Here is a 23,576-nt window from a genome sequence, read left to right on the forward strand (position 1 = left end):
GGGTTGCAATTAATAGAGGAGCAGGGGAAACAAACATATTAAGTTGTATATATATAAGGGGAGAAACAGAAAGGCATCGGTCAGGAAAGTTGTTGCGCACGCACCACTTCGGCACGCTGTCACGAACTGTGCGTGTTTGGCGAAAAGATCAATACACATAGAAAGCGAAAGGGAGAAGAATATTCTTTCTCCTTCCCGGGAAGGAGTACTGGACTGTTTGATTGTTCGTTTTGCACACTAGCACGCGGGTGTGAAAGAGGTCGCAGGAAAAGCGCATAAGTTAGAGTCAGAGAGGGAAAAGTGTTAGATACACTTGTTCTAATATACCTCCTTGAACATATCCACTGGTCAGGGGAGTGAAGTGAAGCAACAGTGACACGGGTTGTTTCAGTTGCGTTAATAATAGTAAGAATAGCGGCGTGAGTGGGGGGTTTGATGGCAGAGGTGAAGCTTCCGCGGCCGGGCCGAAGCCCCTCCTCGGGCAAAGTCACCGTCACCACCTCTTCAAAGCGCCAAGCAAAAAGCGCCCCATTCAAATTTCTCCGCAAAGATGAGGGACGGCTTTCTTACTCGTGCACACCAGAGTCCCCAGTTTCAGTGTGTGGTAATGTTTCCCACGGTAACAGTATGACTAACCGTGAGCTCGCTGCCATGGATAGGAACAGTTCCCGCTCACTCCGCGAAGCAATAGCCAATGATATGCGCAAAGGGAAAGCTAACGATCCTTTCGGCGGCTTTGAGGTCGCGGTTCCGAAGCGGGGACCACCACCTGGCGCATCGCCGCGGGAGGAACGTGGGATGTCTCTTGAAGGGTCGCAGTTGCATGACAACGTAAGTGTATCATCCCCTCCTGCTGCCGTGCAGCACACCTCTTCCCGCCTGGCTGTGGGAGACGCTAACCATAGCGAATCCATCGGGGACAAGTCCGTCAGCACGAAACGACTTGAATCCCGTACTTCAGACGAGTCGGAAAGAACAGTAGAACCCCAGCCACAACAACACCAGCAGCTACAGTTGCAGCAACACCAACTGCAGCAGCAGCAACAAATGCAGTTGCAACAACAGCTACAGCAGCAGCAACAGCTACAGCTTCAACAACAACAGCAACAACTGCAACTGCAACAACAGCAGCAGCAGCAAATACAACTACAACAGCAACAGCACCAGCTACTGCCAAACCACAGTCACCAGATGCAATTGCAAACCCAACTCCCACAGCAACACCCTCCACAAGGCTATCAACAGCAGTTGCTGAATCACGGCCAGCAGTGGCAGCACTCGCAGGTGCAGGCGCAACCGCAGCCGACGCGACAGCGTGTGAGTCCAATGAACACCAACACTTTTTCGCGGAACATCGAGGAGAGTGAGTTGGGCGACTGGTGCCCCTCGCCGGTGCAACAACGTCGGTGGAGGAACGGGGAATCGGACAACGGACATACTCGTCGGTCGATTGCTACCCGCTACGGTGACCCAGGAGAACTAGACGGTGAATATGTGAGTGGTGGAAGGAGCCTCCGCAACTATTTTCGACCTCCGCTTCCAGAATATCATCAGCCACGTGAGGAGGAGGAGTTGGTGGGCCAGCTGGAAGAGGAATTGCGCGTCACGAAGGAGGAGCGATCCCGGTATTATCAGCTGCGCATGCAACTGGAGCGTGAGCGGCAGCGTTTCGAGGAATACCGCTCTGGAGTGGAACAGGACATGGAGGACGAACGGGTGCGGTTGGATGCCGCACGGGCTTCGGAGCAGCGCCAGGCAAAAAAGGACGTGAAGGTAGTGGAAGAGCGGTATAAATCTACTCTCGAACTTCTCAGGACAGAGCGTGATTCAAACACAAAGCTGACACAGGAAAACGAGATGCTGCGCCAGCAACTGGAGGTGACGACAGCACGGTTGCGTGAGTCGCAGAAGCTGCAAAAGGCGGAGACGAACCGGCTGCGACGTGAGATTGAGTCTCTGACGCGGCGGAACGAAGAGCTGTTGGAATTGGCAAGAGAACAACAACTCACAGCATTAGAACGTGGTGAGACGCTGACACCACCACTGCTGTTGCACAGCGGCCCAAATATACGACATAAAGCTTCGGCTAACAGTAGTAGCGCTCCGAGGAGCGGTGAAGATGTATACGAATTGCATGGTAGTTCACTACCCACTAGAAGCTACTCTTCTGAGCAGAATCGTTATCTGGACATTGTAGAGAGGGAGAGGAGACTAGCGGAGGAAGAGGAGCACGAGCGGAAACGGTTGGAAGCTGAGGATAGAAGACGTGCCGAGATGGAAGAAAGGCGAAGGCGCATTGAAGCCGAGGAAGCGCGGCGTGCTAAAGAGGAGGAGGAAAGGCGAAGGCGCATTGAGGAGGAGGACCGTCGTCGCGCCCATGAAGAGGAGGAAAGGCGGAAGCGGGTTGAAGCCGAAGACAGGCGCCGCGCTGAGGAAGCGAAGCGCAAGTCTGCGGAAGCTGAAGAGAGGCGTCGTGCTGAAGAAGAGGAAAAGCGCAAACGTGCGGAAGCGGAGAACAGGAAGCGGGTTGAGGAGGACAAGGTTAGGCGCGCAGATGCGGAAGTTGCTCCGCGGCGGAAGGTAGATGCAAAGAAGGTTGTGCGGGAGGAGCGTTCGCAGGCGATCGACGAGGGCGCAACTAGCAAGAAGCTTGAGGCACGCCAGCAGCGGCGCTCCTCCGGTCATCCTGTTTTAACTCCTCGCGCGCAGAGCTCCAAAACAGCGAATTCTGCAGTAGCAACTGCCCGTGCAGCATCGCAGGCTTGCACCTACGCAACTCGCAAAGGACGCCGCGCACCCACTGCCAGCGAATTAACCGCGGACAATGAGCCCGTTCCGGATGAAGACTTTCCGAACGATACCGTCGTGTCGCAGACATCCCTAGGAGAAAATCCCAATAAGCGTGAAGTGTTGTACCGTAGCGGGAAGCGAGAGATACACTACACGAATGGGACTCGCAAGATTATTCTTCCCTCGAGCCACGTGATGCTCTACTTCGCAAACGGAGACATCAAACGGACATTCCCCTCAGGGAAGAGCACATATTGGTATGCTGTGGCGCAGACGACACACACACAGTATGCAGATGGAGCTCAGGTGTTTCAGTTCCATTCTACCGGGCAAGTAGAGCGCCACTTACCGGATGGAAAAAAAGAAATTCTTTACCCTGACGGTATCTACAAGGTTGTGCATCCAGACGGTAGGGATGAAACCATTTTCCCTGACGAAAGTTGAGAGAGTAGTGCAATTCCTTTACTCAATTTAGTTTTTCTTGAAATAATTACCTTGTGGTGATGCCCGTAGACCTTTTTCAGGTACTAGTCAAAATGTGCGGTGTCATAGTTAAGTTTCCGACTTATTGTATGCCATCGTTTCTCCTCCTTTCTCCGTTCTATCTCCTCTTCTCACTCTACATTTCTTTCGTTTGCTCTGAGTTATATGCACCGTCCACGAGTTTCTGCTTTTTTTTTCTGTTTTTGAGAGGGGAATGGGAAAAGATTTTACAGCTTTGTTGCTCACACCCCATATAATTTGGATGAGTGACATGCACTTTATTGGATACGCATAATATAAGGAGGAGCAGGGGAAGTATTTTAACCCTAATGTTATCCCCTCGCGCACCCGTTCTTTCCCCTGCTTTTGTGGGGATTTTTACTTTCTTTTTTTATCTCTCACATCTTTCTCGTTGTTTTTTTTTTTTGGTTCATCAAGCAACATTGACTTCCCACTTACCCATGCTTCTCTCGTGTTTGTGCAGCATTTTTTTTTTTTTGTATGGGTGTGTGGCTCCCTTTTATTACTTTGAAGGATGGTTTGACTTATTGTGCGCACTCATAACCACCTTTCACTGAAGGTAAAAGGGAGGTGGCACTGGACTGGGAAGAAAAAGCGAAAGAAATGACTTTGCTTCGCTGGCACACACAAATTCTACCATTATACGATGTTTGGTATATGTTTTTGTGTGTTTAATTGCACTTGTTCTTGTGTTGCGCTAATGTGAGGGTGCTTGGTTTTATGATTTCGATGTTTTGCTTTTTTTCTTCTTTTTTTTTATACAGGAAAAAAAAAGAGAGGAAACGTAATATAACTTCACTGTTGTCGTTATCATTTGTTTCACCATTCACTGTTTGCGTGGGCCCGACTCACCTGTGGCGTCAACGTACGCTTTATGAGTTCAATTGTGCAAGTCAGCTGTCGTTGCAATAATTGATGAGAAGCAAGTGAGATTGTGGGGGGGGGGGAAAGAAAGAAAGATAAAAAGAACGGGAAAAAGTTATATATATATATATATATATTTATTTATTTATATTTATATATATACATGCGTGTGAGTGTGTGGGTGTATATTTACTCCTTCTTTTGTGAGAGAAGAGACATGAGTGCGGTGTTGCGCTCAATTATTTGAGGGAAGGGGTTCACCATCGGGTATTGCTATGAAGCTGAGACAACCTCATCCCTTTCCCCCCGTCGTAACAAAAACAAAAACAAAAAAAAACAACAAAAGTGAAAGGAATGTCTGTACTTAGTTTTTACAATATAGAAAAAAAAACGAGAGAGAGAGAGTAGGAAACGAGGCCGATGTACTTTTTTTTTGTTGTTCTCTTAATGTTTCAGTCTCCGAAAAGTGCCTCGGGAAGGGAACACGGATGAGAGCTTAACGCTCGTATTTTCCCGTTGCTTTTCCATCCCACTTCATATTTCGTTCTTTTTGTTTGCATTCCGCCGTAAACTTTCGGTGCGGGTTGCCTCCTTCTGTCCGCTGCGTTTTTCGTTTGTTGTTGTTGTTGTTGTTGTTGTTTTTTGCTTTGAACTATTACCATTATTATCATTATTACGTTGCCGTACCCTTCTCCCCTCCTTTTTTTTTACTTTTCACTTCATGAAGCGTGGGTGCAAGGTGATAATAATAGTAATAATGATAATATTGTTGAGAAATGAAAAAAAAAAGGATGAGGCCGAGGGATTGACATGGAGAAAAGGAGGCAGAAATGGTGGTTATTGGGAACGGTAACGAACGGGTGAAGAGTTTGTTTTTTTTTTCGTGTTTTCACTTCGTTTGTCTTTTTCACCGTTTCGTTCATACCATCATAGACAATTTTTCTTGTAAAAATAAATAAATAAAAAAGGTGTGGGCGGAGGAAAGGAAGGAAGGAATGGAAGGAAGGAAGGGATGGTTGGAGTAAAGGAAAGAGGGGGGAAAAAAAAAGAAGCACAGTTGAGAAAATATATACATTTTTTTTTGTTTTTTGTCTTTACTTTTTTCCCCCTTTTGCGTGTATGGAAGTGTGCGTTGAAATGTTGTTATTGTTGTTGTTCTTGTTTTTCTGCGGTGTGTGCTATTTTTTCTCCCTGTCCTCTCGCCCCTTCTTCTTTTCCCCTTTTTGAGAAGTAAAGAGTGAAAGGAATGACTTAATGAGAGAATGGGTTAAGAGAAAATGAAGTGATAATGTGGAAGATGAAAAAAGAGGAGCCAGTTGTGATCTTTGCATTTATACTTTACTTTTTCTTTGCGTGTGTGTGTATGTGTGTTTTTTTTTTTTTGGGGGGGGGGCGGGGGAAAGTTATATATTTGGAATTTTTTCCTATGGTGGTGTGGTGTAGTGGCTGCGTTTATGCTTGTTTTTTATTTATTTACTTTTCCCTAATGCAGAGGCGCACGCATGCATAATTACTGCTGTTGGTATTATGTGATGTGTGAAATGTCCGTCTTTAATTTGGGATTTGGTTGTATTTAGAGCGTATGCGGGATGGCGGTTTAGCGAGGAACTGCGAAAGGTGGAAGAAAATTATGGGGGAAAAAAGGAAAAAAAAAAGGAGTACGTAAAAGAAAGAAAGGAAGACACTTGTAAGAATAATGAGTTTCGTTGCGGCACTAAAGGGGAAAGCCAAGGAAGGAACGGTGCATATAAACAAAGAAAAAGAAGAAAAGGAAGTGACGTTGGGGGCGTAAAGTTGTTTCCTCCACTTTACTTTACTTTTTCTTATTTTTTTTTTTTTACTTATGATTCTTATCTTTCTTTTCGTTATTTTCGACTCTGGTATGTTTTTCTTCTTTTTGACCCTTCCGCTCGCTGCGCTCCCCTCTCCCCTTCCCCGACCCCTTTTTTTTTGGGGGGGCTCTTCCTTGAACTCTAAGTGTTATCATCTTTATATATTTACACTTCTGCACCTTCCTTCACCTTCAGCTTCACCTTCCCGCAACGCCGCCGCTGATGAGTTTGTCTGATGATAATAATAATAATAATTATTATTATTATTATTTCTTCCCTCTCCCACTTATTTCGCTCCTCTGTTTTCTTACACAGTGACCTTCCAATGATGTTGGTGCATCTTCAGAGACACTGCCGCACCGCCGTCGTAGTTCCTCTGCTGAATTTTTATTTTTCAAATAATAAAGCAAGAAATAAGTTTGTAAGAATTTGTGATTGTTTACATATATATATATATATATATCCGTAATGGTTGTTATTACTACCTTTGTTGTTGTTGTTGTTGTTGTGGACAGAACAGGAGAGAATCAACCGAACAAAAATCCCCGAAGCTGAAAGAGAAACCAAACAAACAAACAAAAAAAAAAAGGAACTTCTTAAAACCTTCTTCCCCTCCGTTACATCTCATTTGCCATATCGGTGTGTGAAAGCACGGCTTTGCTACGATGCCCCGCCGTGTTTGTTTGTTTTTGTTTCATTTGGTCCGATGCATGGCTCTGATGAACTTCATTTTCTCTTCACATGCATACGTATCATATTCTTTTCTTTTACACTTTTCCCTCTTTTGTTCTTTCTTCATGTACGACTTGTGTGTCTTTCCCTTCTTTTCCCCGCCACCCTCATGCCTTTATTATTAAATGACGCATGTGTACCAATGAAAGATGGAACTTGTTAGGTCGTTAGGTGAAGTTTTTCTTTTTTTTAAAAAAAAAAGAAAAAAAAAGAGAAAAAAATTTTCGAGCCATGGGAGAAGGCGTTTGATGTGTCGTGATGGGGAATGAGATGGAGGAATTGATGTGTGCGTGTGTGTGTTTGTGTGTGGCGTGCTCTTGTAATCTGAAGTTTAAATTTCAACCTTATGGCCATTGCGGTACTGATTTGGGTTTTTACCTCCCTCCCTCCCTCCCACTGTGTCAATCCTTTACATATTTATGTGTCAATTTATTTATTTATTTGTTTGTTTATTTTTATTTATTTAATTTGCTGTTACTTTCATCCCGACATAATTTTGGACCTGTCGCCAATTGTGGTGTCCCCCCCAAAAAAAAATAAACATATTAATATTCATAAAGGAGAAGGGAAGGTTTTTGACATCAACGAAACTTAAAGGGAAAACAAGTCAACACGTGGAGAAAATTAAAGAGAAATAAGTGAAGCACAAGAAAAAGGGGAAAAAATAAAATAAAATAAAGAACTAACACAACATTTTCCTTAAAAAAAAAAAAAGGAATTCAAAGAAATAGCAGTAGCAGAAGCAAAAGAAAAAGAAAAAAATAAAAAAAAAAGAAAAGCACCAAATACAATTATTATTTATCCACTTACGCATCAATGGTTGAGGTACCGCGTAATTTCCGTTTGTTGCAGGAACTTGAGGCGGGGGAAAAGGGAACAGGTGTAAGCCAAAGTGTCTCTATTGGCCTCAGTGGGATGGATGACATTTATATGCATAATTGGAATGGCACTATTCTCGGACCTCCCGGTACCACATTTGAGAATCGCATCCTCTCACTAGAAATTCACTGCGATGAACATTACCCCAAACGCCCGCCGAACATTAAGTTCATCAGCCGTGTGAACCTGCCGTGTGTGAGCAGTGATGGTACTGTTGATAAAAACAAGTTTGCCGTCTTCAAGACTTGGGATCGCAACTTCACAATGGCGCATTGTTTGATGGAACTCCGTCGGGAGATGTCGCTTCCAGCTAATAAAAAACTACCGCAACCGGAGGAGGGTTCAACGTATTGATGAGGCCGCCATTTGTTGTGATCGCTGGCCCTCTTTCTTTTTCTTTTTTTTTTCCTTTTCTTTTTTTTTTTCTTCACCTTTCTTCATTTGTTTGTTTTGTTTGTTTTTGGTTCAATTCCTTCCTTCCTTCCTCCCCTCCCCTCCCCTCTCCTCTCTATTTCTCTCCTCTTTCTTTCTTTTTCTAAAACCCTCTGCTACGACACTAAAACTATGATAATTATGATGGTAATAACTTTTAATTATTATTATTATTATTGCGATTATAGTTAATACTCTTATGTTCTCCTAAGTGTGTGTGCATGCGTTTTAAAAACAAAAAAAAAGGGGAAAGAAGGAGAAATGAAGTTAGAGCGGAAAAATAGGAGAAAAGTACGAGTCAACGTAAAAAAAAAAAGGAAGAAGAAACAGCACCAAATAAAAACGTGGGAGAAAAATGAAAAAAAAAAAGAAACAGAAACTGAAACTGACACAAGAAAATAATAAATTTTTTATTTGTAAAAAAGAATGAAGGAAAGAGGTAAATGTTAGGAGAGATTGGTTGGTAGGGCCATCATGTTGACAAGACAGAAAAGGCAAAAAAAAAACAAAGGGGGGCAGGAACAGAAATAAAGTAAAATGAGAAAAGGAGTTTTTTTTTTTTTTTTGAAAGAAAAAAAAGAAGAAAGGGAAAGGGATATGAGAGAGTGAATCGTAATTATACACGGAAGTAAATAAAGGATGGAAGGAATTAATTGTGTGTGTGTTTTTTTTGTTGTTGTTGTTTTTTTGTTGAGGGGAGAGGAAGAAATAAAAAGAGAAGAATCAGAAGAAAAAGGGAAGAGAAAAAGAAAGTGGAAAGAGGGGAGTGTATAAGGAAGAGTTGCGAGGGAGTCATGCATCTATATATCCCATGCTGTGTGTTTCTTTTTTTTTTATTATTTGAAGGAGGGGGAAATAAAAACAACAATAACAACACTCATTACATGCGCACGCACAGGGACGACATGCGTTTGAATTTGATATAAGAAGAAAGAATTGCTTGTGAAGAAGAAGGAATAGTGAACAGCGAACACCAATTTTTTTTTTCTAAAAAAAGAAAAAAAAAGGGACAAAAGGATGCATTGTTTTGAGGTTATGAGCGCCCGCCAATCCTAAACCCTCCATACTTTTAAAAAAAAAAATGATGTTTGAATGACGTCCATAACACATTTCTTCGAAAGCGAGGAGGAGGATAAAAGAGGATGAAATTGCTCAAAAAGAGTAAAAGGGATAAAAATGTATCATTTGAAATACTCCAGAAGTAACGCGGTATACCATATAGGAAGCAGAATATATATATGGTATATGTTTTTCATGAAAGTTTCCTCTACTCTTCCAAAAAAAGAAAAAGAAGAAAAGAAAAAAAAAATCATAACATGAGCCTCAGAATGTTGCCGGACAAGTGAATGTACGTTTTTTTTTCTTTTTCTTCTTTTTTTTTTTCTTCTGTTCGACTTGATTTTGATATCTTCCATATATATATATATATATATGAGTGAGTGAGTGAGTGGGGGGGGAGGGAGGGAGGAAGGAAGGGAGTTGAAGGCCCGTCACTACTTGTGTGGACGAGCGTTTATGTACGAGTGTGCTTGTGTTTGTGTTTGTGTGTGTGTGTTTTTGTTTTTTTTTTTCGTTTGTCGGTGTTCGTGTTCGTCTTTGAAAAGGGGGAGGGGAGGAGTTGCTGATGTTTCTCTTAACTTTGCTTTATTCTTGGTTCTGCGTTACCCTGCTTAATAAAAAAAAACAATATGTGAAGAAGGGAATTATATATATATATATATAGAAGAAAGCAAAAACAAAAAAAGGAGCGAGATATAATTCTTCTGCTAGGGTGTTGCACTGTTCGTGAGTTCCCTCTTTTGTTCTTTTTTTTTGTTGTTGTTGTGAAGGTTGAGGAGTCAATTTGTAGGGACCACACGTATTGTCTCAATCTTCCATCTTTCCTTTCCTTTTTTGTGTGTGTTTTGTTCAGTATTTTATCTTTTTCCTTTTCACTCCACTGATTGCTCTTTTCTCTTTCCCTCTCTCTTGTAGTTGTTGTTTTGTCATATCAATGATAGATGAAAGGCAAGCTAATAGAAAACATAAAACATGGCAGTCGGTGATATCAATGAGGTAACCTCTTTGTAAAGTCGGATGTATTGTTTTGATCCTGTGATTTGAATTATTATTTTCCTCAATGTCGGTTATATTATGAACATATGGGGGAGTGGAAGGTATACATAGGTGCAATTTGTGATGGTTTGTGTGAGAATATCACAAGCTTTCTAGCGGGTGCACTTCGTGGTCAGATGTTTTTTTTTCTTTTTCCTTGGGCTTCTTCACATCAACTGCAGGTGGTATTAGACGCTGCTGTTGAGATACTTGCGAGGATGCTGACGTGCAGAATTCCCCCAATAGCACAATATGTTGATTTGTTACTCTCTTCTATTCGACAGGTTTGTTTGTTTGTTTGTTTGTTTTTCCTTGTTCCCGGTTTCCTCATTTGTCTTTCCTTTTCCTATACTGCTTTTCATATCCGAAATTATATTTGAACTTTTGCTGGCTAATCCTGTGAAGCTTATGCACGAACAAATCCAGAAGCTCCTCTTAATGGGCCCTGCGAGGGCGGGAAAGACCAGCATGCGGAGTATAATCTTTGATAACTATTTACCTCGCGACACACTACGACTGGCAATAACAATATCGCATGAGGAAAGCCGTGTTCGGTTATTAAATAACATGTACGTGAACCTGTGGGACTGCGGCGGGCAACAGCAGTACGTAGCGGAATATTTGAATCGACAGAGAGAGTGCATATTTCGTAATGTTGGTGTGCTCTTATTTGTCTTTGATATCAGTAGCATGAGCCGCGAGGAGAGTGACGTGTTCGGGGGGAAAACTTCCGAACAGAACTTGAGAGATACGTTTCAGTACTTCCGTGAGGCAGTGCAGCATGTCCGTACGTACAGTCCACAGGCGAAGGTGTTTGTGCTACTGCACAAAATGGATGTCATTCAACAGAAGTTGCGTAGCAGCATTTTTGAGTCGCGGAAAAGGGAAATACTGAAGGAAGTTGAAAACGTTGGTGGTTCCGGTGGTGACGTTCAATTCTTTGCCACTAGTATATACGATGACACGCTATATCTTGCTTACAGCAACATTGTGAGATCGCTTATTCCGCATTGTGATGTTCTGACGAGGGCGATGGAGAAGTTGCTTGTGTCTTGTAACGCCTCTGAAGTTGCGCTGTACGAGCGCGGTACCTTTCTTTGTTTGACATACGTTAGCAAAATTGACGCTGCTGCCGCTGATAATGGGAGTTTGATAGCTGAAGACGATGGCAGTAACAGGGGTGATCGCTGTTCGGGAACTGAATCGCGAACGACTAAAGTTAGTGAGACAGTGAAGCATTTTAAGTTGAGCTGCATGAATAATGCAACAAGTCTGGAAGGATACCAGATGACAACGACCACGTTTACGGCACTCCTTCATCCGTTTACGAGCTGTACGTATGTTCTCATCTTCTCCGAAGACACTAGTGTTAATGTTGAGCTTCACAGAATTAACGTGCTAAGCGCCAGGTGGAATTTTGAGCAGTTTCTTCTCTCAGGAGATAGCATCGCTGAGGAAATGCGTAAAGTGTTGTAGACGCACAAGTACTGTTTCCTCTCTCTTCCTTCTGCACGGGTACGCTTGCGCGCTCTCTCAAAGGTTTCATTGAAATGCAGCGCAAGCTGTTATTGTTGTTGTTTTTCACACTTACCACTGTGCACATCTTTTTGCCAATTTCCTTTACCATGCTCTCTTACCCCCCACCCCCTCCTCCCTCCTTGGTGGCTCATGTGTCACTTTGTGTGTGAGCATAATGAATTTTACATTTCATTATTTCTGGTCTCTTCCGGTCACTATCTCAACAATTCCTTATTTTCAACTTCCTTAAGAAGGTAAATGTGCGGTGTGTCGGGGGTCGGTGGACATGACGTACCATTGCCTTCGCTCGTGACCTCCAGTGACAAGTGGCTTGTGTACGGCTGCGCTACCGACGCATTGGTTGTGTGTGCACTGAAGGATGAACTTCCCTCATCTTGTTCTTCTAACGCCGGTTCCACCGGAGGTGAGAGCGATTTTGTTCAAAATACATCTGTGGTATCGCTTCCCGCAGGTGAAGAGTTGTCTGTTGTTTGTATACATCCAGTAAAGGACCTTTTGTGCGTTGGGACTACGCTTAACGGCGTTTACCTGACGACGGCAGCGAACCCCAACTTTAGTGCCGGTGCAAAACTGTCCCTTCGATTCAGCGGTATTGTCAGCCACTGTGCGTGTTTTGTTAATGGAGTAGAAGAGGGACATGACATATTGGTGATGTCGTGTTTGTTGGAGGAGGCACTAGTGGAATGCCACAAACTGTTACTGTGGGACGTTTGTTCAAAAGCACTTCTTTGGCGGGGATGTACCGAAGCAATGGTCTCAATAACTGCTGTACCGGGAGTGGTTGGCTTTGCAAGCTGTTCGAGAAGGCACTTGCTAATGTGGTCTTTTCGTAACGGTGCCAGTAGTGCCTCTTCTTTAACTTCGACTGCCAACAGTGCTGTAGGGGCCGACGAAGACAGTGGTGGGACGATCACCGTTTTCAGTAAAACGTTCGCCGCTGTTGAGGAGCTGCATGATGTGGAGTATGTGTGCGTTGTCACTCCAGCCTCGTCGGCAGAGAAGTCGTTGACGGTTCTTACAACTAAGGGGTTCCTTGTCTCATTCAATCTCCATAGCGGTGAGCCACTCAAGTGGATGGACTGTAAAATTTCTTCAGTCACGTCAGCATACAGATGTGGAGGAGATATTGTGGTATGTGGCGGTCTTGTTCGTTTCTTCTCAGAGGACTGGGTGTTTCGTGGAAAGATCAGACCACCAGAGCACTCTCCTCATCCCGGGACACCCCATGCACCACATTCGACTGGTTTGACCTGCACAGGAGCTGCACCTTGTGGCGGTAACGCAATAGCTTTTTTCTTCACGGGAGGTGGTATCGTTAGATGCCGTATCGGGCGTTTGGGAGTTGAAGCAAAAATGTGTGACTCCGTAAGCACGTGCTCCAAGTTGACCTTTCATTGTGTGTACGAATATGTACCGATATCTCCGCATGATGCGCCTATTCAATTGTTGGCTCTGACGCCGGATGTGATATGCCTTCACTCGCGGCATCAGCTCCGATTGTATGGTACTCCTCTGTTGTTTAGTCGGGGCAACATGTCATTTGAGAGTACTTGCTGTGCGTATCATCGCGGTTTAGGCGTAATTGCGATGTATGAATCTTCTGCCCACCAAATAGTTGCTGTAACACCGGGGTTGGAAAGGGTGTTATGTCGTTTGGGTTTGGAGGTGCCACTCACAGCCCTGATCACCTTGGAAGATAACCAATTTGTAGGTTTGTCGGCCGCTAATACAATTATTTACCTTGAGGGACAGTGGGGGGAAGATATGCAGCACTTTTCCCTGCGGTTATTGCGAATACAACGTTTTGCGGAACTCAAGACGCCGTTCACGCATCTGGCATACTCAGCAGGTGTGTTGCATGTCGCCTCCTCCCGTGAGGTTGTTAACTTGCATACAGGGCACATTACTAGCTTCAACGATGATATCATTGCCCTAATTCCGGCCAGCGGCGGCGCATTGCTTGTAGTACACACTCACTCATGTATTTTCTTGAGTCCTAGCGGGGTGACACCTGTTGGTTTCCCGTTCCTTGAGGCCGACTTGCGTGGTGCTGCGTCGTCCCTGGGCAGAAGGTACGTGGCGCTCTACAATGAAGGAAATGTGCATGTTGTTGAACTAAGCAGCGGTAAGCGCGTCAAGCATATCAGCGCCCAACGTGGTGCGAGCGGGGCCTCCCCAACTACAATTAGATGTGTTGGATTCACAGCGGATGACAGCAGTATTGTGGTGTGTGATTCGAGAGGGGTTCTGGAGGTGCACGGCTTTGAGGGCACGGGGCTGATATCACCCGGTATTTATGGTGATGCCACTTCGGCAGACGACACAAATACGAATCGCTTTTCTAGAGAAAGCAGTTGTTCCAGCAGTAGGCGTGCAAAGCAGCTCGATGGGCCCACGAGCACTGAGTTGCAGAACCGCTTCAAAGATTTACATGGTTTCTACGAGGCGTCCCGACGCGTGGCAACGGAACGAAAAGCTTACAAACTGCCCGAGAGACATTCAAAGTTTGCAAGCAGCACTGGTACCAACTCATCATCAGGACGATCTACTCCAAGCCCACCAACGTCGGCCAACAGGAGTAGTGGGAAAAACGCGTTCCGTGTCCAAGACGGGGATGAGGGTTTGCTGCCAACGCCCAAAAAGTCGCCGTATCCAGCCCGGCGCTGGAAAGCAGCTGATGTGCCGGCAAGCTTACTTAATGTTGGTGCTGGTGGAAACGAAATTCTTGTTTCAGCTTCTTTAGTTGAAGTTTCGGCATTGACTTCCATAGATTCAAAACATAACGATCTCAGTAGCGTGCTGGAAGGCGGAGCAGCCGCCTTATCGTGGGCAGTAAATGACATTCCACGCGACAGCGGAAAATGCAGGGTCCCGGACTCTCCCGCTTACGTTTTGCAGAGTCCTACACGGAAGGGAGAACCTTTGTTGAGCCCAATGAAAGTACCTGAGGACGACGTGGTAAACGTTGACTCGTTTGATCGCGTTGACCCGCGGCGGATCGAACGGCTACACTCACAGACTGCAGGGCACGATGACCCCACAGCGCTGCAGTGCCATCGTACAAATTCGTCTGACGGCATCGCGTCTCTGCGCGCAAGGTCGCTGGATATACGCGATGGGCTCAAAGAACTTGCTGATGCGTACGAGCGTCTCGGTGAAGAAGATGGGGATGATGTGGATGAGACGACCATGGAAGAAATGTTCTCCACTGTAAGTCGACTCTATACAAGATTGCAGTCTCGTCAAAGCCGCCGCTCGAATAGCAGCTGTAGTTTCGCGAGTGATCAGTCTTCGGCGTCGATCAACGCTATGCTCGCGAACCTACAGCTTCTGCAATGCCAAAATAGTCGTATAGAGGCCCAGAACCGCGAGATCCTGTCGAAACTTAGCTCTGCGAACGGTCGATAAAGTGGTCACCCGCACAAGTTCTTGTCAAAGTTCCAGTCCAAGGGATTCTGTTTTGTTTTTTTTTGACCCCTCGACAGCATTTCGCGTTGTTCTGTTTCTCCAAAAGAAAAAAAAGTGAAGAAAATCCCCTAAGACGTGGATTAGTCTTCTTAATAGTCCGGAAAACGCCACCTAAATCATAGCAAATGGTCGCGAAGCAATCTGAATGAGGCGTGCTCTGTTCGGTATATTCATTTTCATGGGGATGTTGAGGGGCGTACATGTTGTTGTTCCTTTGAGTTGTTGCTGCTGCTCGAGGTGGCATCTGCGGCCTTCGCGCCCATCACGCGGCACCTTTAGTGTATAGGTGTCGTTATTTCGTTACTTGGGGAAGTGGTGCAAATAAACTACCTGCTTGCTTATCCCTACATTTCTACCCCTTTCCACCCCACATGCACACATTTTATGTATTTGCACTTTTACTGACCTCACGGGCACATCAATTACTCAAGGTGACACATGTCCAAGTTATTTATATCTAAACTTCCAAAAACGGTCTCCGCGGAGGAAGTGAAAGAGTTTCTTGAGAACCTCATGCCGGAAGCTACGCGCATCCAACTACTACTCGGCTCTCAGCACCACGAGCATAAGGGGTACGCCTACGCGCATTTTGCAGGGGAGGAGGCAGCCACAGAGGCATTACAACGTCTTTGTGGTGATGAGCCACCATCCCTGCACGGCGTGGCGATTACGGCAAAGCGCGCCAGTCGTGTCTCAGACGCGGTGGAAAGCGACGTGACGCCATTGCCGGCGGCGTTGGCACATTTTAGCCACTCGCAATGCGTAACGGTTGCACCCCCTTCACTCGTGGATGAACTTAATGGTGTTGTGGCTCGTTGTAGTGTAAACGACAATTTGGAGGCGGTAGCGTTTGCTACGGGGGCGGAAGCTGCGGCATGTGTGGCATCGAGTGGAGGACGGGTGGTGAAATGTACGCCTCCGCGGCTACCGGAGTTACTCGCCTCTCGTGAAGCAACAAAGCGAAGGCGCGAGGAGCCACCGGTAGTGAAGTCAGGTGAGGCAGCAACGGAGGGAAGCGCCGGGGATATCGTGACCGCTTACGAGCGACTCGGTTACACCGCGTTATCGCCTTCGCAGTTGCTTCAGCTTGTGGAAGATTTTTTAGAGGGCCGTGGACGAGTCGCGGTTCAAGACCGTGAGGGACATGTGGCGTTGCTAAATCTCCCAGCGTATATTTCTGCGCTGGAGTAAAGTTTGCCGACGGTAAATGAAGGCGAAGAGGACGAAGCGCGGGGTCCTAATTTGTTTGTTTGTTTTCCCCGATATCTCCGTTCCGTGTTGGAATTAACAAAAGAAAAATATGGCACCATGTGTGTACGCACTGCCTTTTAGATGGGGGGAGGTGGGTTGTGTGAGATGAGGTTATGGTTAGGGTTAGGGTTGCGTTTTGTTAAAACCCTTTTACTCTTTCCTTCTCCCAACCTCACTTTCTTCCTCTTTTAGGTCAGGTGTAGTTCCGTTACGATCTGCATGTTTTGCGTCCTTTTTCTCCTGTGCTATGCGCTCGCTGTTTATTTGTTTTGTTCATAATTTGCATGAAACATTCTCTTCCTCTCCTCTCCTCTCTCTCTCTCTTCTCACTTCTCATTTCTGCACCACTTCGTCTTGCACATTTTGTGCTCTCTAGCGCTACTGGAACACTTACGCTCCACAAGACACAGGTTAAAGTCCTTCCTCACAGAAATTAGGGAGAGAAGATTATAAGGAAAAAATTTAAGTGGGAACGAAGTATTTGGAAGGCTTTTTTCTTTTTTTTTTGGGGGGGAGTGGGAAATTTGTTTAGTTTGCGATCCGTGCTGGTGGTTAACTTGGGAGCAGATACGATACGTACTGCAGAGCACATATCTTATATATTTTATTTAAAAACATAGGTTTGCACTATACACAAACCAAGAAGGCTTTGTCTTTTTCTTTTGAGGCTCGTATTCATCGCTCTTAGATCACCTTTTTGACGTTGCGGGAAGTTCTCTGTGCGACTTCACGTGCGGATAGTGCCCAAAAAAGGCAAAAAAGAAAAAGTCTACAACTTCCCCTTAATCATAGTCTGCAGGTGACAAGGGGCTGTATATATTTGTTCCCGTTGGTGATCACTGGGGCCGAAAGGGGGAAGGGAGAAAAGAAGCGGAAGCAGCTGCCGTACGCAAAAGGGAGGTAACGTCTGCAAAGTTACATAAATAGTAGTTTTATTGTGTACATATATACATTTATCTACATATCTGCAGCCAAAAGCATTTTGGCTACCTTTTTTTTTGTTTCTGGAGAGTCCATCGGCGTCACGTTCGTACGTAGGAGACGAAGGGACAGAGCCTTTTTAAAAAAAAATTTATTTGTTTGTTGGTCGTTCTTGTTAGGAGGCGCACAGGAGGGTGGTGGGGCTGCCAAAAGAACTGAAGGCCAGAGGCAAGGGGAGTCGGAATTTGTCTTTAATCCGTGAAAAAAAGTAAACAAGCAATACAGAACGTAAGGGAACCGCTGGAGGAGCACCACGGTATAAGAAGGTGTTGGACTGAAGAGGTGGCGAAAAAAAAAAAGGGATTAGAGAACCAGAAGGAAACAGGAATTAAGATAAAATAAGGCTCATTCACTGGAACAGGGTGTAGATCTCACACACCCCTGTTTCACTGCACTCTAGTGGAACGTAGAGCGAGGGTTCAACTAAGTACAAAAAGAAACATCAACGGAAGAGAAGATAATTTATACGTCAGTGGAACGTTGTAAACAAGCACGGGAAGGGGTGGGAAGAAGAAAGGAAAATCACCTGCAAGGAGCGACCCCGGAAAGGAAGAGAGTGCGTGAAAAGATCAAGGAAGGAAAGAGGAACAGCAAAGTGGAACATCAGACATGGCGGAAGACGCTGCACCCGACACATCGCACCAGAGTAGCAACACCAGCGATGAAGGAGGTGCAAAATCGGAGGTTATAGTACACATGAATAACCGTGAGGCTAACGAAGAGTACGGCTATCCCAATAATTTCATCAAAACATCGCATTACACCGCACTCAGCTTCCTGCCATTGGGGCTTATCGCACAATTTATGCGCGTCAGTAATTTTTACTTCCTCGTATGCATGTGCCTCACTCTGATTCCGGGCCTCTCTCCGGTGAACCCTGTGACAGCCATCCTACCCCTTTTATTCGTCATTGGTGTTTCACTGGCGAAGGAGGGCGTGGAGGAGTTTCGCCGCCACACCGCCGACCGCTTGGCGAATTCCGTTGAGGTTGACGTATTAATAAACGGAGTGATGCAGCGGGTTCCGAGTCGTGACATCCGCGTGGGTGATATCGTCCGTGTGAGCAACGGTGAGGAGGTGCGAGCAGATCTTCTCTGCTTGTCCACCTCGGATGAAGAAGATCAGGTATATATTGATATGTGTAATCTCGACGGAGAGACCAGTCTCAAAAACCGAAAGCCACATGAACATACGGCGTCCCTACGCACTCCAGAGCAATTGCAGGAGGCGCAAGTGAAGATTGTTACCACCCAGCCGGATGCCGAGCTTCATTCCTGGAGTGGTTGCATTGAAAGTAACGGTGAAGCATTCGCTGTGGATATTGGAAACTTTTTGTGTCGAGGTTCTGTCTTGCGGAAGACCGACTGGGTTTGGGGTGTTGTCGTTTATGCCGGTGTAGATACTAAAATGTTCCGTAACCTGAAGGGGCATCCGATGAAGATGTCCGATCTCGACCGTAGGTTGAATGTAATGATTGTGGCGCTGCTACTGTTCAAATGCGTAGTGCTCGCAACGCTGGCGTTCCTTCTGGTTTGGTGGAACCGGAACAATAAGGAACATATATGGTACCTACACTGGTACATGAACCAGTACGGCTCGACGGTGCTATTGTTGCGCTCCTTTGTGACGATATTTCTGTTGCTCTCTTACTTTATCCCGATTTCGCTATTCGTGACCATCGAGGTTTGCAAGGTGATCCAGGCGTACTGGATGGTTGCCGACGGCAAAATGACGGACGTGGTGAATGGACGTTTGTGTCGCTGCAGGCCCAACACTTCAAACCTAAATGAACAACTCGCGATGGTGCGCTTCATTTTCACAGACAAGACGGGTACCCTAACGGAGAATGTGATGAAGTTTAAACAAGGTGATTTTCAGGGGTTTCGCCTTGATTCTGCGTGTGGAACCAAACCCACAGACCTCCTTGACCGCTGCAATCCAGCGCGTGAGGCTGCGTATGAGTACTTCCTTTCGATTGCTTTATGTAATACCGTTCAGCCAACCGAGGACCCCAATGCAGAAGGGGGTATCAGCTACGATGGCACCTCCCCGGATGAGGTGGCACTCGTCAGCATGGCTGCGGAACACGGGTTCCGCCTGAAGAAGCGCACAACACGTGAAATGGTGCTAGACATTGAAGGTGTGGAACATGAATATAGGATACTTGCCACCCTTGAGTTCACACCGGAGCGGAAGATGATGAGCATAATTGTGCGGGATAACGTTAGCCATCACATTGTGCTCTTCACGAAGGGTGCCGATTCCTCTCTACTTCCAAGGACTTGCACCAACCGGCAAGCACAGAACTATGTGCAAAAGCTAAGAGGCACACTGCAGGATATGAGTGTCTGTGGTTTACGCACACTTGTTATTGGAAGGCGGTTTCTTCTTCCGGAGGAGTACAAAAATTGGGAGGATTCGTACAAAACTGCTTCAAGGACTCTCATTGATCGTAGCGCGGCCCTGGATGATGTTTGTATGCGGATCGAGGGTGACCTGTGGCCAGTAGGGGCGACAGCCATCGAGGACAAGCTTCAGCAGGAGGTTCCTGAGACCATCTCCTTTTTTCTGGAAGCTGGTGTGGTTATATGGATGCTTACTGGAGATAAACGTGAAACTGCCGTTACGGTTGCGGCCACTGCAAAATTGTGCGATCCGCAGAAAGACTCCATCATACACATAGACATCGGGTCGTTTGATCCGAAGAGTGCCGAGGCGATCAGAAAGGTGGACTCTGACTTGAGCAAAGTGAGGCGGACACTGGAGAGCGGGGGCGAGAACGGCTCGAAATGCACTATTGTTATTGATGGTCTCGCACTTGGGGTTGCAATGAGCGAACACTTTTTAACCTTTCTGGATCTTTCCATGAGGGTCAATTCAGCCGTTTGCTGCCGACTTACCCCTTTGCAAAAGGCAGAAGTTGTACGCATGTTTCAGGGATCGACAGGGTTAACCGCCATTGCAATTGGTGATGGTGCCAACGATGTTTCAATGATTCAGGAGGGGCGTGTTGGTGTTGGTATTATTGGGCTTGAGGGATCGCAGGCGGCCCTCTCAGCAGATTATGCTATACCCCGATTTAGGCACCTGCGTCGGCTTTGTGCTGTCCATGGTCGATACTCACTCGTTCGTAACTCGGGTTGTATTATGATTAGCTTTTATAAGAACGCGGTCCTCGGTATGATGATGATTTTGTTCTGCTTCCATTCAGCGTTTTCAGGTGGAACACTGTTTGACGGGTGGCTGTTGACATTCTTCAACATTCTTCTGACGAGCATCCCACCCTTCTTCCTCGGCGTGTTTGACAAGGACCTTCCAGAGGATGCGCTCCTACGCCGCCCGCATCTTTTCACTCAACTCTCTCACGGGTTGTACTTCGACGTGATGACAACAGTGAGGTGGTTCGGGGAAGCGTTAATCCACGGTACATTAATATTCTACCTCTTTTACTTGACTATCAGGAATCTCGACTGGAGCACGCACAACATATCAATGATTGAGCTGGGGACCATGCAAATTTTTATCGTTGTTTTAGTTGTGCTCGTTCGGTGTGGCCTCGCTGTCCGCTGCTGGCGCTCGCTACAGTTGTTGGGCCTATTGGCTTCTCTTGCGATTACCCTTGCTCTGACGCTCACTTACTCCTCCTTCAAAAGTGTGGGAGGCAGCTCCATTTATTGGCAGATGTTTGACTTGGCTTTAGGGCCAAAGTTCTGGTTGTATATGCTGCTCGTGCTGGGATCTCTCATAATGATTAATCTTTCCGTATTATATTTCCAGAAGAGGCGCTACCCCACGTTGCGTGATACCGCTGATGAGGAAAATAGGGTAATGTGTCGTGGGTCGTTGTTGGATGAAAACGTGTCTCAAGGGGATAAAGCGGGTTATGTGACATTTGGAGTCGAGAGTACCCAAAGTAGCGACAGAGAAGACAAGAGTATTGACATTCAGGACATGCGAAGGAGGGAAATCGAAGCCGGGGATACGCTTCATGGGTAGCGTTGAACACAGTCCCTGACTCTCTTCGCTACCCTCTGTGTTATTTATTGCTTTAAATGTCGGTTGATGTTACGAATTTGCTTCTTGATGTGTCGTAGAGCCAGTTTGACTAAAGGTTTGTTGCGGGATGAATTGTGCGGTTATGCGTGTGGTGGAGAGTGGGGAAGTGGAAGGACGATCGAATTGGCAATTATCAATAGAGGGAAGTGAAAGCATGGAACTGGAAGAATATATAGGTGGAAACGGTTATGTACAAGAGGAAAATAAAGTTTGAAACTCCCCGTAAATGCAGGGAGCGGAAGTATGTGTAATGGAAAGAGGGGAAAAAGCTGCCGAAACATAGGCCGTAAGAAACAATGCTTGTTTTGGATCGGGTACGGGGGAAGGAAGAAACAGGTGAATTTCTTCATACCGTGAGGTGGATGTTGTTGACATTTGCTTGGAAACTATTGAGAAAAACGTTTGTGACGGCTGCCAGTTTGCGCGAGGGATGAGTAGAAGTTGCGTATGCCTGTGCAGTGGTGTGTGTGTGTGTGTTGGTAGGGAGGAGGGTTGTAACGAAAAGGAAATAAAGAGTGCTGTGAAGCGCTCTAACTGTAAACTTGCATGCGTGTATTTGCATTCCAATTGCCTGGTGCTTCGTCAAGGCGGCGGTTGCCCTGTTAGCCACGCGCATTTTTCACTTGGACGCTTCCTTCGTTTCCCCTGCTGTTGTGCCTCTTCTGCATTTCGAGGGTGCCGTTTTCCCTTCCATTTGAGGAAAGGTTGGAAACCATAACATTGAATAATGAGGGAGACAAACATGACTGCCAAGCACACGCGTGCATACACATACACGTACATACACATACGGCTTTCCATCCATGTTTCTCGCACCTCTTTTTCTTTGTAACGGTAGTTTTTTCTTTTTATTTTTCATTGCCCTTCTCCTCTTGTTTATGTCCACTATTATAATATTCAGTGTGAAGGTTTGCCGCATTGATTAATGCGCTGTCAAAATAACCAACCACATACTGCTGTGTCCCACTTTAGCGTGGGCATCTTTCTTTGCCTGTGTTCCGGCTCCTTCCCTACTTTTCGTTTATTGGGTTTACAATTGTGTATTTGTGAAACTCCCCGTCCCCTCCCCTATACGCGAAATTAAAGGGGGAGGGAAAGCCCCAACGTGTGCGTTAAGTTCCTCCGTGTTGTTGAGGGTCAGTTGTTGAAAATTTGAGCTCAGCAGATGTATTTTTTTTTTTTTTGGTTTGGTTTCTTCATTATTTTGCTGCAGAAGTTCCTCTTGTCTAGATCCAAGGTGACGTGCTCAGAAGGAGAAGCATCCATCAAAACGAGGACTAAGAAAGTGGAAAGAGGCGGTGGCAGTTGTCCTTCTGTCTTTTGTCTTTTTTCTTTTTTTTTTTATGGGGGAGGTGGGGGTTGTTTCCTCAGGAACGCCGTATGGTGAGAAAGTAAAATGGAAAAAAAAAGAAAGAGGGATGTAATTCGTTCCCTGCATATTGTATATTATCAAGCACATTGGCTCCCTCCGCTGTTGTTCTCAGCAACGTTTGCGTTCATGTTTGGAAACCCCCACCCGTGTATGAAAAATACAAAATTTTATATTTATGCTACCAAACTTGTTTTTCCATGTTGTCTTCTTCCAGACTATTGGTTATGGTTTTGGTTATTAGGTTGAAGCTTTTGTGTGTGTGTGTGTGTTGTCTCGTACCCTTGTGACGACTTAAAAGTTTTCCACTTCGCGTTACTTTGAGAGCAGAGAGATGGATTTTAGGGCGGTTGAAGGGAAAAAAAAATGGGCAGCGGTCCGTTATTAATCGACAGTGGGAGTAAAACCTGGTGTTTTCTTGCGGTGCATGTTTTGCCCGGCTCCCGTTCCCGTAACGCAGTTTTGCAATCTGGTTTTATTCTTAAACCTCGAATCCTTTCTTCTTGTTGTTATTGTTGTTGTTGTTTTTTCTACTTACTTGTTTTACTTTTACTTCATGCTCTTTACCTCTCTTGCTTGGTGGTCGCCGATCCCTCCCTTTTTCTTTTGTTTTTGCTTTACCTTGGTTGTAGGTTTGGTCACTTAACTCCCTAATAGAGGTTCATTTTCCCTTTTCTTTTTCTTACGTTTTTCTCTTTCCATAAAATGTTTTTGTTCCTTTTACGATCATTTTTGATGTTTTTTCACTACTCCCTAACCTCTATAAAACATAAATAGGCTTTATC

The 23,576-nt window shown here is 45.5% G+C and overlaps 6 protein-coding genes across 6 annotated transcripts, besides 31 other annotated features; all 6 read left to right on the forward strand.

The window, feature by feature from the left end:
• Positions 1 to 435: 435 nt before the first annotated feature.
• Tb11.02.0810 (hypothetical protein, conserved) lies at positions 436 to 3,234 on the forward strand (the record flags this gene model as incomplete). Its single annotated transcript, XM_823319.1, has 1 exon — positions 436 to 3,234. The coding sequence occupies one exon, from the start codon at positions 436 to 438 to the stop codon at positions 3,232 to 3,234; it is 2,799 nt and encodes a 932-aa protein (XP_828412.1).
• Positions 988 to 1,168: a microsatellite.
• Positions 3,235 to 4,274: 1,040 nt separating the features above from the next.
• Positions 4,275 to 4,323: a microsatellite.
• A 148-nt stretch (positions 4,324 to 4,471) lies between these two features.
• Positions 4,472 to 4,503: a microsatellite.
• A 269-nt stretch (positions 4,504 to 4,772) lies between these two features.
• Positions 4,773 to 4,798: a microsatellite.
• A 306-nt stretch (positions 4,799 to 5,104) lies between these two features.
• Positions 5,105 to 5,125: a sequence feature (AT_rich).
• Positions 5,126 to 5,134: 9 nt separating this feature from the next.
• Positions 5,135 to 5,169: a microsatellite.
• A 796-nt stretch (positions 5,170 to 5,965) lies between these two features.
• Positions 5,966 to 6,057: a sequence feature (T-rich).
• Positions 6,058 to 6,228: 171 nt separating this feature from the next.
• Positions 6,229 to 6,262: a sequence feature (AT_rich).
• Positions 6,263 to 6,430: 168 nt separating this feature from the next.
• Positions 6,431 to 6,453: a microsatellite.
• A 24-nt stretch (positions 6,454 to 6,477) lies between these two features.
• Positions 6,478 to 6,499: a microsatellite.
• A 414-nt stretch (positions 6,500 to 6,913) lies between these two features.
• Positions 6,914 to 6,943: a microsatellite.
• Positions 6,944 to 7,005: 62 nt separating this feature from the next.
• Positions 7,006 to 7,031: a microsatellite.
• Positions 7,032 to 7,136: 105 nt separating this feature from the next.
• Positions 7,137 to 7,188: a microsatellite.
• A 278-nt stretch (positions 7,189 to 7,466) lies between these two features.
• Positions 7,467 to 7,500: a microsatellite.
• Positions 7,501 to 7,538: 38 nt separating this feature from the next.
• Tb11.02.0815 (ubiquitin-conjugating enzyme, putative) lies at positions 7,539 to 7,955 on the forward strand (the record flags this gene model as incomplete). The annotated part of the gene is made up of 1 exon (XM_823320.1): positions 7,539 to 7,955. The coding sequence occupies one exon, from the start codon at positions 7,539 to 7,541 to the stop codon at positions 7,953 to 7,955; it is 417 nt and encodes a 138-aa protein (XP_828413.1).
• A 33-nt stretch (positions 7,956 to 7,988) lies between these two features.
• Positions 7,989 to 8,063: a sequence feature (T-rich).
• A 20-nt stretch (positions 8,064 to 8,083) lies between these two features.
• Positions 8,084 to 8,124: a sequence feature (CT-rich).
• Positions 8,125 to 8,162: 38 nt separating this feature from the next.
• Positions 8,163 to 8,234: a microsatellite.
• Positions 8,235 to 8,263: 29 nt separating this feature from the next.
• Positions 8,264 to 8,412: a sequence feature (A-rich).
• A 16-nt stretch (positions 8,413 to 8,428) lies between these two features.
• Positions 8,429 to 8,457: a sequence feature (AT_rich).
• Positions 8,458 to 8,725: 268 nt separating this feature from the next.
• Positions 8,726 to 8,800: a sequence feature (GA-rich).
• A 510-nt stretch (positions 8,801 to 9,310) lies between these two features.
• Positions 9,311 to 9,342: a microsatellite.
• A 44-nt stretch (positions 9,343 to 9,386) lies between these two features.
• Positions 9,387 to 9,419: a microsatellite.
• Positions 9,420 to 9,446: 27 nt separating this feature from the next.
• Positions 9,447 to 9,466: a microsatellite.
• Positions 9,467 to 9,483: 17 nt separating this feature from the next.
• Positions 9,484 to 9,512: a microsatellite.
• Positions 9,513 to 9,531: 19 nt separating this feature from the next.
• Positions 9,532 to 9,594: a microsatellite.
• Positions 9,558 to 9,632: a sequence feature (T-rich).
• A 102-nt stretch (positions 9,633 to 9,734) lies between these two features.
• Positions 9,735 to 9,755: a sequence feature (AT_rich).
• Positions 9,756 to 10,379: 624 nt separating this feature from the next.
• Tb11.02.0820 (Ras-related GTP-binding protein) lies at positions 10,380 to 11,603 on the forward strand (the record flags this gene model as incomplete). Its single annotated transcript, XM_823321.1, has 1 exon — positions 10,380 to 11,603. One exon carries the CDS (start codon positions 10,380 to 10,382, stop codon positions 11,601 to 11,603), a length of 1,224 nt encoding a protein of 407 aa, XP_828414.1.
• Positions 10,412 to 10,435: a microsatellite.
• A 300-nt stretch (positions 11,604 to 11,903) lies between the features above and the next one.
• Tb11.02.0830 (hypothetical protein, conserved) lies at positions 11,904 to 15,074 on the forward strand (the record flags this gene model as incomplete). Its single annotated transcript, XM_823322.1, has 1 exon — positions 11,904 to 15,074. One exon carries the CDS (start codon positions 11,904 to 11,906, stop codon positions 15,072 to 15,074), a length of 3,171 nt encoding a protein of 1,056 aa, XP_828415.1.
• Positions 15,075 to 15,572: 498 nt separating this feature from the next.
• Positions 15,573 to 16,325, forward strand: Tb11.02.0840 (hypothetical protein, conserved; the record flags this gene model as incomplete). The annotated part of the gene is made up of 1 exon (XM_823323.1): positions 15,573 to 16,325. One exon carries the CDS (start codon positions 15,573 to 15,575, stop codon positions 16,323 to 16,325), a length of 753 nt encoding a protein of 250 aa, XP_828416.1.
• A 353-nt stretch (positions 16,326 to 16,678) lies between these two features.
• Positions 16,679 to 16,725: a sequence feature (CT-rich).
• A 717-nt stretch (positions 16,726 to 17,442) lies between these two features.
• Positions 17,443 to 17,463: a sequence feature (AT_rich).
• A 512-nt stretch (positions 17,464 to 17,975) lies between these two features.
• On the forward strand, positions 17,976 to 21,362 carry Tb11.02.0850 (phospholipid-transporting ATPase 1-like protein, putative; the record flags this gene model as incomplete). Its single annotated transcript, XM_823324.1, has 1 exon — positions 17,976 to 21,362. One exon carries the CDS (start codon positions 17,976 to 17,978, stop codon positions 21,360 to 21,362), a length of 3,387 nt encoding a protein of 1,128 aa, XP_828417.1.
• Positions 21,363 to 23,294: 1,932 nt separating this feature from the next.
• Positions 23,295 to 23,317: a microsatellite.
• The last annotated feature ends 259 nt before the right edge of the window (positions 23,318 to 23,576 follow it).

The sequence above is a fragment of the Trypanosoma brucei genome (genome assembly GCF_000002445.2).
Source record: "Trypanosoma brucei brucei TREU927 chromosome 11 chr11_scaffold01 genomic scaffold, whole genome shotgun sequence".
Classification (NCBI taxonomy): domain Eukaryota; phylum Euglenozoa; class Kinetoplastea; order Trypanosomatida; family Trypanosomatidae; genus Trypanosoma; species Trypanosoma brucei.